Source organism: Malaya genurostris, chromosome 1 (genome assembly GCF_030247185.1).
Source record: "Malaya genurostris strain Urasoe2022 chromosome 1, Malgen_1.1, whole genome shotgun sequence".
Classification (NCBI taxonomy): domain Eukaryota; kingdom Metazoa; phylum Arthropoda; class Insecta; order Diptera; family Culicidae; genus Malaya; species Malaya genurostris.
This window is the reverse complement of record NC_080570.1, coordinates 72757671-72767898: the sequence shown is the minus strand read 5'-3', so window position 1 is coordinate 72767898 and position 10228 is coordinate 72757671. Positions and strand designations below refer to the sequence as shown.

At 35.7% G+C, this 10228-nt stretch overlaps 2 protein-coding genes across 4 annotated transcripts; one reads left to right on the top strand and one right to left on the bottom strand.

Annotated features, from left to right (window-relative positions):
• The first annotated feature begins 3014 nt into the window (after positions 1-3014).
• LOC131440451 (putative GPI-anchor transamidase) lies at positions 3015-4353 on the top strand. The gene is made up of 4 exons (XM_058611737.1): positions 3015-3166; positions 3226-3945; positions 4005-4174; positions 4228-4353. The coding sequence occupies exons 1-4, from the start codon at positions 3080-3082 to the stop codon at positions 4301-4303; spliced, it is 1053 nt and encodes a 350-aa protein (XP_058467720.1). The 5' UTR covers positions 3015-3079; the 3' UTR covers positions 4304-4353.
• LOC131440450 (ataxin-10) lies at positions 3943-6250 on the bottom strand. Of its 3 annotated transcripts, none has more exons than XM_058611735.1 (4): positions 6036-6250; positions 4974-5803; positions 4591-4857; positions 3943-4526 (listed from the first exon to the last, which is right to left on the bottom strand). In XM_058611735.1, exons 1-4 carry the CDS (start codon positions 6110-6112, stop codon positions 4363-4365), a joined length of 1338 nt encoding a protein of 445 aa, XP_058467718.1. In that variant the 5' UTR covers positions 6113-6250; the 3' UTR covers positions 3943-4362. The 3 variants fall into 3 exon arrangements, with proteins under 3 accessions (XP_058467718.1, XP_058467717.1, XP_058467719.1); XM_058611734.1 differs by having other exon boundaries at positions 3943-4535; positions 6036-6248; XM_058611736.1 differs by lacking the exon at positions 6036-6250 and adding an exon at positions 5865-5958 and having other exon boundaries at positions 3943-4535.
• Between the last annotated feature and the right edge of the window lie 3978 nt (positions 6251-10228).

Genomic DNA, 10228 nt, shown 5'->3' with positions numbered 1-10228 from the left:
AATATCAAAACTGCTCATCAATCCAAAAATACTTTCTCTCCATAGAGGAAACTGTCAAATATGTGCAATGAACTCATCTCTCAATATTTCAATGTTCATTTGCAATATTTGAAGCTCCAAACGCTCGATTTTCTCGAAAAATGCGGAATCAAGTTACCAAGTCAATTGGATTGAAGGTATTGACAATACTTTGGATTGACAATAATATTGTCACGTGTAAGGGCTGCTTAAGACTATTCGCAACACCTGGCCGCTTTACACGAGACAATATTATTGTCAATACAAGGAGTATTGACAATACTTTTGATCGTGTAGTCGAAACTTCATCGGATTGACGAAAATATTGTCAAAAAATCAAAACTGCTCATCAATCCGACAATACTTTCTCTCCAGAGAGGAAACTGTCAAATATGTGCAACGAACCCATCTCTCAATATTTCAATAGCGGCCCTTACACGAGCATTAAAAATGTCATTTTAAATGATGACTAAGTAATGATGTATTTCAAATTTGTTAGAAATCTCGTCATTACTGCACCATTACACGTTCATTAATAATTCAGTAATGACATTTTTAATGACTCGTGTAAGGGTCGCTAATGTTCATTTGCAATATTTGTAGTACCAAACGCTTGATTTTCTCGAAAAATGCGGACTCAAGTTACCAGGTCAATTGGATTGACGGTATTGACAATACTTTGGATTGACAATAATATTGTCACGTGTAAGGGCTGCTTATCACTACCCAGTCAACTCGTGTGAACTTGATTCGGAATCCTGTATGATTTTTCAATGGATTCCGAATCAGACGCAACAACAGATTCCGAACCGATCCGAGTCGGAACCGGTTGTTGCATCTCATTCGGAATCCATTCGGAAATCATATTGAATTCTGAATCAAATTCCAAACGACTTGACTGGGTATCCCAAGTAACAGTTCGAATGCCTTATGGTTAAGCACTACTAAGCACTACCTGTTTTTTGACAACTAAAATAAGTTTAATATTGCATAAAAAACATTTACTTCAGAACATTATTGACAGTTAAATTTTTTCATAAATCTAGTTTTGTGTGTGAGTGAGTGTTCATTGGATGACAGTTTCATTAAGAGCAAATTTTGTGGGTTTAGCAGAGCAGATTTACAGTGGACTACGCCGACCGCAGGAAAGAAACCGATAGGGGAATTAATGGATACGACGGAAAAAACTGTATAAAAAACCCGTGGCACGTTTGGAACAACTTTTATTAGTAATGACAGTTTTGATCAGAGTTAATTCAATACAGGGTTTCCAGATTAGTGAGTAATATATACAGGTATAACAAATACATTATAGGAACGAGGGAACCGTTGCACTCCTAACAAATTTGAGGGTTCTAAAGTACATTTATGACACATTTGTGGTGGGCTATTTGAATTATTGCTTCTTAGGTTAAGTGTAATTTGCATTGAAGAAAATTTCATGGCCGCCATTATGATGTTCTTTGCCGTAGCCTGTATTGACATCAAATAAACTTCAAAATGCAAAAACGAGGAAATATGATGGACTTTCGTGATTCATTTTCAGAACGTATGCACAAGTTTTAACGCCACGAAATAGTTTTATAAAAAAATGACGATGAATCACCGAAAATAATTTTCATATATCATGGAGACTTTCGCAAAAACCGTATTTATTTCAAGGCGATTAGTTATAATTCTTGTTTTTATTCATACATTCACGATAAAAGCGCATGAAGTTTCTACGTTCGGAAAAATTCTCAAACTCGAAAATGAAATCTAATATATTCTTACTGACTGCATTCAAAGCAGACATGACAAACACATATTCAAGAAAAATATTATCAAAACGACAGTTTATTCATAGCAGAATTCATCTCATCCGAATAAATTTAATGTTGATCGTAAAGCTGGTTTCAAAATTTTCTTGAATTTGGAGTTTTAACAAATACAAATAATAATACCCCTAAGTCCCATACAAACGAACCGCCAATGTTTGGTTCACAGCCTAAACAAGTGAGCCTAGCAAATTACTCTCTTTCATTGCGATAGTTTGAAAATGTGGAAGGAGATCGTTCCTGGCAACGCTTTATGCTAGTTGCTACGGTGCAAAATAAACTTGTTTGTTTTCTGTATGATTTCCAAATGGATTCCGAATCAGATGCTATGATCGGTGAGGAATCGGTTATTGTATCAGACTCAGAATCCATTTGGAAATGATATAGAATTCCAAATCGAACTCCAGATCATAGTTGACTGGGTAAGAGGGAAAAACGAATATCAAGTCGGTCTGATCGGCCAAGTGCGAATTGACCTTCAGATGACAGGATTGCTGATTGGATCGTACACAGAAAATAATTTGCTCGCTAGTATCATGTGCAAAGCATTTGAACTGTCACTACATGTAGAACACATGAAATTCAAGAACATATACACTTAACTGATAAAATGAGTGTAAAAACAGTTGATATTTAGTGAAAATCATGTTAAATTTATCTGAAATGCACATGAAAACGATAAGATATATCGTTATCTCTAGATTCTCGATAAATTTCATATCAATGTCACATTGTTTTCCATACAGTTTTCAATAGAAAACACGGTTGACCGAATCAAGTGTTTGACACATACATCTGTGCTGTACTCTTTTCCACTATAAAATTAAGTGTTTAACACATGTAGTTCGATTCAATAGCAAAACACATCACATCCAAAGTAAAAACACATCAAAGCTAAGTGGAAAATAATCTAATCTTGCATCTTTTATAGATTTGCACATGAAATCTTAAAACAAATGGCATTGGTTATGTATTGAAATGAAAGAGAATTTTAAATTGAAGTGCTGTTCGCATATGAATCGACCGTGCAAATTTTTATCAATATAATAATCGAATGAGAAAGTAAACAACGAGAAACTGTCATTCGCACTTGGGACCTTTTCTTATGTTCGTCTACAATTAACAGAAAAGATAGTAAGCAAAAAGAAGCTGTCATGAGCTTTTAGGCCCATTTAAAAAGTTCACGTCGACTTATCATTATACAAATTGTCACTAAGACTGATCAGAGTTATTGACAGTTCAAAATGCTGGAAATTTGCCATATTTGGAAATTAGCTGTGATAATTCCTATTTTAATTTTTTGTGCTTTTTGTGCTGGCAATGAAATTGAAGTAATTATCTTCTACTACTACTTTCAATTTGTATGAAGACATTTTTTTTATAATTATAGCTTCCGAAAGATTTTGTTGCAAGCAGTTCGCACACCAACAATTGGGCTGTACTGGTTGATACGTCCAGATTTTGGTTTAACTACCGGCACATCGCAAATGTACTGTCTGTCTACCGTTCTGTCAAACGGCTTGGTATTCCGGATAGTCAGATACTCTTAATGATTGCCGATGACATGGCTTGCAATCCACGAAATCCTCGTCCAGCTACGGTGTTCAACAATGCTAATCAACATATTAATGTTTACGGAGCAGATGTGGAGGTTGACTACCGAGGTTACGAAGTTACGGTAGAAAATTTTGTTCGTTTGCTGACTGGTAGAAATGAAAATGGCACGGCAAGATCGAAACGATTGCTCACAGACGCAGGAAGCAATGTATTGATTTATCTAACCGGTCACGGAGGAGACGGATTTCTGAAATTTCAAGACTCGGAAGAGATAACTAATCAAGAACTGGCCGATGCAATTGAGCAGATGTGGCAGAAGCAACGATACAATGAATTATTTTTCATGATTGATACATGTCAAGCGGCCTCAATGTATGAAAAATTCTATTCGCCTAATATTTTAGCAGTAGCTAGTAGTCTAGTGGGAGAAGATTCACTATCACATCATGTAGATCCCGCCATCGGGGTTTATATAATTGATCGATACACCTACTACGCACTGGAATTTTTAGAAGGAGTGCAGGTTAATAGTAAGAAAACTATGGGAGAATTCGTAAGTAGTATCTGTTCTAAAGTTCATTCCAAAATGTATAATACATACGTTTATTTAAGTTGTCCGTTTGCCCGAAACGCGTTTGTATTTCAACGGTTGGTGTTCGGAAAGATCTGTACCCGAAGGATCCTTATAAAGTACCAATAACAGATTTTTTCGGATCCATCAGGCCTACTGAAATATCAGCAGGCGTAATGAATGTTACATTATCAACAATTCCATACGATCAGTAAGTAGGAAATATTAGTACAAAACAAAAAACATTAAATATAAATTTTTTAGATTCGAACGAAAAACAATTAGCAGGCCTATTCCAGCGTTGTTCTACGAACAGTTTCCTAGTCAATTGTTTTTGTAAGGTTCATTTGTGTTAGGCAGAGGAAGTATTAAAAAACTTAACAACAAAAATGTTTATATCTATTTTTGGGACGACCTGGACGTAATTCTAATTGTTCCTCCTCCTGAAGTGTAATCAGTAACAATCGTGTTATCTGCGTCCCCTATTTTCGATAGAGAAGCAATAAACTTTTGATTCTCCACATTCTCCTCACACAGATTGCGGATGGTAAGAATGGTCCATTCTTTTATAACTGAAATGAGAAACAAGGATCTTATAATGAATGTTTAGGATGAGTTCTAGCTTACGTGGATTTCTCGCATCTAAATTGGTGCATTCGAGAATAATTTGTATTAATCCTGTCTCTCGTGCCAAATCTTGATTGGTTTTGTTTTGATATAGTAAGTTTGCTAGTGCCTTCACTAATGAAGATTTTAGTGAAAAGGAAATATCCTCTTCGATTTTGATTTGACTTTTGCCTTGTTTTGTTTTGAGAATCTCTTCTATCTTCTGAACTGGTGTGAACATGTTTACGTTCTCGCTTTTTCCTAACTCATGCAGTTGGCGCAGAAGATCTGTCGGTAGAAAATTACAAGTAATTTAATTCGTTGAGTTCAGTATTTCTTATCATTTACAAACAAAACAAGGGTAGGTGCTAAATACTGATCACGATTTACTCTAACATACTTACAACCCATGTTCAGGAAAACTGTTTTGTATAACTGCAAGAATTGTCCATATGGATACACGCATGTTGCGTCCGATAAGAGCATCAGTAGTGTGAATAATTCTTCCGAGTTATCTAAATCGATGCAAGTTTTGGCATTCAAAAGTACGTCACATTTTTTGTTGAAATCAATCATCAAATGATGGAACAGTTCTTTGTTTATCGGTGGACTTTGCCGATCATCCATACGAATATATTCTATCAAATAACGTAAAAATTGAAGTCGTCTTTCGACATCGATCTTTTCATATCCTTCAAGGATCTCGGCAGTCTTACATATCAAATATTCCATAAATATACTAACAAATTCAGGTAGATCATTTTGTGTTAATCGAGCCTTTTCTACGTTGAGTAACAATATTTCCAGTGATTCCTGAGCATCTAAGCTGTGCTCTGCTTTGGTTATGAATGAATTGTAAACAAGCATCGTCGATGCATTCGCGAACCTAGAGTTGCATTGAATACTTTGTAGAAGAAATTCTTTCAATTCCTTCAATACCATCTCTTGGTTGGGTTTATTCTGAACACATAAATTAGCTGCTAACTGGAGACAATTTATTCGGATATTTTCTTGTACCGACTCGTCTGGAAGAATTAATTTTAGTTTACCCAGAAGGTTTTCCTTTGACATCAGCTCATTTTGAAACGATTCACCCATGGCACAAGATTGTTTCAGCAGTTTGAGGCATTTAAGGCTAATTTCTATTTGGGAATCATCATTCGATTTATAGTTGCTGAAGAAAATTCGCAGTATTTCATCTGACTGGTTTTTGAAGTCATGGTAGTTGGAAGTACTGAAATATGTTATTGAATTAATACAGAAAAATACGTTTACAATAGACAGTCGTTTGGAACTTTTCAATTATATTGTTATCTTTTATTTATCAAACATCGATTGTTTTGCATAGGTATATCTCGCTAGGTCCAAAATAACATTTTTGAATTATTTCTAATAGTGAATTAGGAACCCTTCCGGGTATGAAGACTCTCATTAATCAAATCATAAATCAGTAATATCAACGTTACCTGATATCGAGCTTATCTAAACCTGCGAGAGCTAGTTCTAAATTTTCCTCGAATTGTCGAGTTTCTAAGTTACTCATGGCTATGATAGAGAATTGAAGTTTAAACTGGGAAAAATACTCGCGAACGTCGAGAATTCAGGCAAATAGAGCCTAACTTCAAACTTGACCTCTGCCAGAAAAGATTATCCTTATTATTGACTACTTTGACATGATGTGTGTTATGACAGCGATGAACACCAAATAACACTACACAAGATGATAACGCCTCATATGGTAACATTAGTATTAGTGAATGAATTCACGATACTAGGGATGTCCACAAATCTAAATTTCTAGCAATTTTTTTCCTTTGAAAACATCAGTAAACTATACTCTGGTAAACTGGAGGAAGCTTGCGTATTAACGCAACCTCAGTAAAAGTTGCGCTTATAAAGAGCAATAGATGGTTATCGGTTACCCGTACACAACAATGCAAGTACAATGAAACTTTCTTCACGTGCTAGTCAAAACAGCCACATGAGGCTACTTAAATTGAAAATTTGGAACCTCGGCCGTTCAAAGCCGTCAAAGTGATGCAGTCCGATCCAAAGACCAATCGAAAACGGCGGCCTCTTGTGCACCAACTTTTAACCGGCTCATTGCTGGATCTATTGAAAGCTAGTTACTACACCTTAGAAGATGCAGCGCATTCGCACATTAACATTACTTTCACTACGCTGGTGTTAATATATGTACGTACCAACTGATGTACTTAGATCATATTTCTAAAGATACCCCTTCATATCTCATGATGCGACCAATCTTCCAAAGATTCCAAAGTTACGTACATTTTTTTTATATTTCATCAATACTCATAATATTTATATTTTTCACTAACCTAAGTTTTCTATTCTCTTCGGAAGCAAGGGAACGGTTCGCATCGGTTTCAGTTCTATTCATAAGCGGCCCTTACACGAGTCATTAAAAATGTCATTACTAAAAAAAATATCATTTTAATGAACGTGTAATGGTGCACTAATGACGAGATTTCTAACAAATTTGAAATACATCATTAGCGGCCCTTACACGAGTCATTAAAAATGTCATTAATAAAAAATAATATCATTTTAATGAACGTGTAATGGTGCACTAATGACGAAATTTCAAACAAATTTGAATTACATCATTAGTTAGTCATCATTTAAAATGACAATTTTAATGCTCGTGTAAGGGCCGCTATTACTTAGTCATAATTTAAAATTACATTTTTAATGCTCGTGTAAGGGCCGCTATAGATGCCAGGCGAAAATTCAAATATCTTCAGGCAGGGTTGTAAATCTCTGTAAACTCAGAAAAGAGCCTGCGGATTTCATGTTTTGTATAAAGAATGATGCACGGAACTGGTTTAGCGAGCAAATGAAATAAATGACGCAACTTTATTTTAGTAATTTAAAAAAAAGTTTGCAACAAAAGTATGTCTACGGACTCGAATGGACCGGTCCGTTAAAAGGTTAATCAAAACAAAAAGTATGTCTGCAGCAGGGCCACTTTTATAGAGAGACAGTCAGGCCAGATTTAATATAGAGTACAGATTTTATACAGATTTCCTAAATTTAATACAGATTTTAAAAAAGATAGAAAAATCAAACTTTCCGTCTGAGCTATCTATTAGTATTTGATTACAATGACGAGATAAAAGTTTATTAATCAATGGACAAATAACAAATTTGAATGGAAATCTCTTGTGCAGATGTTTAATGATAAACTCTGAAATACATTTATATTATAATTTGATACCAATTTGCACTAATATTCAAGGAAATCATGTCATCATGAAACTTTATTGTCGGACTTAGAGTTGTATGACCTCACTGGTCGTTGCATATTGGAATTCCATGTCAACTTATGAAGTCCCGTGTCCCCAGCAAGCCGTTCTAGTTTTATTTATTCGACCAGTTCTTCTGTCAAATTTAAAACTGGTCTACGATGCCGTTCTATTTTTTTTGTATATTTGAAACACGAGTAAAACACTGTTGGGGCTGCCAGTTTTTCTTGTTATAAAATCCAGATTAAAATTTTGTAACTGACATAAATTATGCATCTAGAACTAGAACACTCCTGAACATGCCCTAAGAGCAAATTCAGCAGCTAGAAGTTCTATATGGAAGATCTATAATAGAGCAGAAACTGGAACAAACGTATCTCCAGCAAGCCGTTCTAGTTTTATTCATTCGACCAGTTCTTCTGTCAAATTTAAAACTGGTCTACGACGCCGTTCTATTTTTTGTATATTTGAAACACGAGTAAAACACTGCTGGGGCTGCCAGTTTATCTAGAACTAGAACACTACTGAATATGCCCTAAGCAGCCCACTTTTTAAGTGATTATCCACACTTGAAAGTTGGGCGACGCAACCGAACGAACTTCTTAGCTGCTTCTAGAATACATTGTTCATCTTGTTCGGAAGAACTTGTTCTGTACTTCGAACTGTCAAAAATTGTCACGTGTTTTCTTAAGCAGCTAGAAAGTTCACGCGGAACTTGATCTATTAGGTTTTGCACGAATAAGGTTTTGCACGAACGTGACATAACCTCACAAAAATGAACAGAATCAACTTTTTTTGACAGTCGAGGTGTACTTGTTTACAGTTTAAAAGTTCATCAGAAGTTCATCGTTGGAATGTAAAAATTGCAAGTCGCCTCACACTCAACAGATTCATACATAAATCGCTCCTTGATGCTGGAAACACATACAGCGCAATCTTTTTAGTTATTTTCACTGTGGAATACGATTTTAACAGGCACTTTTCCGTCATTTTTCAATTTTTAACTTGCAGTCGAAAAACAAAACAAATACACCTCAACTGTCAAAGATGAACTTGATTCATCGGCAGTTTATTTGTGTCGTCATCGTGCAAAACCTAATATAACATAACCTCACAAAAATGAACAAAATGAATCATGAAAGTTCACCTTTTGACAGCTATCAGTGGTTTGTTTATGTGTTCATTGCGTTCATTCTAATTTGAATACGTGTTAATTAGGTTTTGCACGAACGTGACATAACCTCACAAAAATGAACAGAATCAACTTTTTTTGACAGTCGAGGTGTACTTGTTTACAGTTTAAAAGTTCATCAGAAGTTCATCGTTGGAATGTAAAAATTGCAAGTCGCCTCACACTCAACAGATTCATACATAAATCGCTCCTTGATGCTGGAAACACATACAGCGCAATCTTTTTAGTTATTTTCACTGTGGAATACGATTTTAACAGGCACTTTTCCGTCATTTTTCAATTTTTAACTTGCAGTCGAAAAACAAAACAAATACACCTCAACTGTCAAAGATGAACTTGATTCATCGGCAGTTTATTTGTGTCGTCATCGTGCAAAACCTAATAGATATGTAAACAAACCACTGATAGCTGTCAAAAGGTGAACTTGATTTATCGACAGTTCATTGGTAGTTCATTCGAGTGGTCATCGTGCAAAACCTAATACTTTCAAGTTCTCAAAAGTACTTTTAAGCAGCAAGAACACTGTACTTTTAAGCACCAAGATAGTGGATTTTTTCAAGTAATTGTGGAACTTCTGGTTGCTCGGATAGCAATCGAAACAAACGACACAAATGCCGTTATTCATTGAAAAACATTGGTGGCGTGGATTGTTCTGGTTTAGCACTTTAGAACAGAAATGGCAATAAAACACCGTCAGAATACTGCATTTCTGCTCGAAAGTGCAAAACCACACCAACCCACGTCACCAGTGTCTTTCAATGAAAAACGGCAAAAAACAGCTGGGACACAATAAACGACTTTATCGACCACCCATCTGACACCGGTATGTGAGCACCAGCCACTTGAAAGTATACCGATTACGTCGAGCCCCTCGCGTTTCGAGCCCCAAACATTGCGATGTTTTGATATTCATCGCGACTCTCAAATTGTGAAAATTATCTCCACTTGATATCCCAAAACACTGTCTGCTGTATTTTAGGTAAACCGACCAGTTATTGTGAGAGAGTCGACCCAAAATTTACTAATTTTCGTGCACTAAACAAGGTAAACGCGTAAACAAAAGTATTACTGTTTGTTTGTTTACGTTGCAATCAGCTGATTTTGAAGTTCCGATTTTTATCTCATCAAGATGGCGTCGTGACAGGGAGCCGTTATCGACGAAGATGCTCTGACAGCATTTATATCCGGCATGACGTGC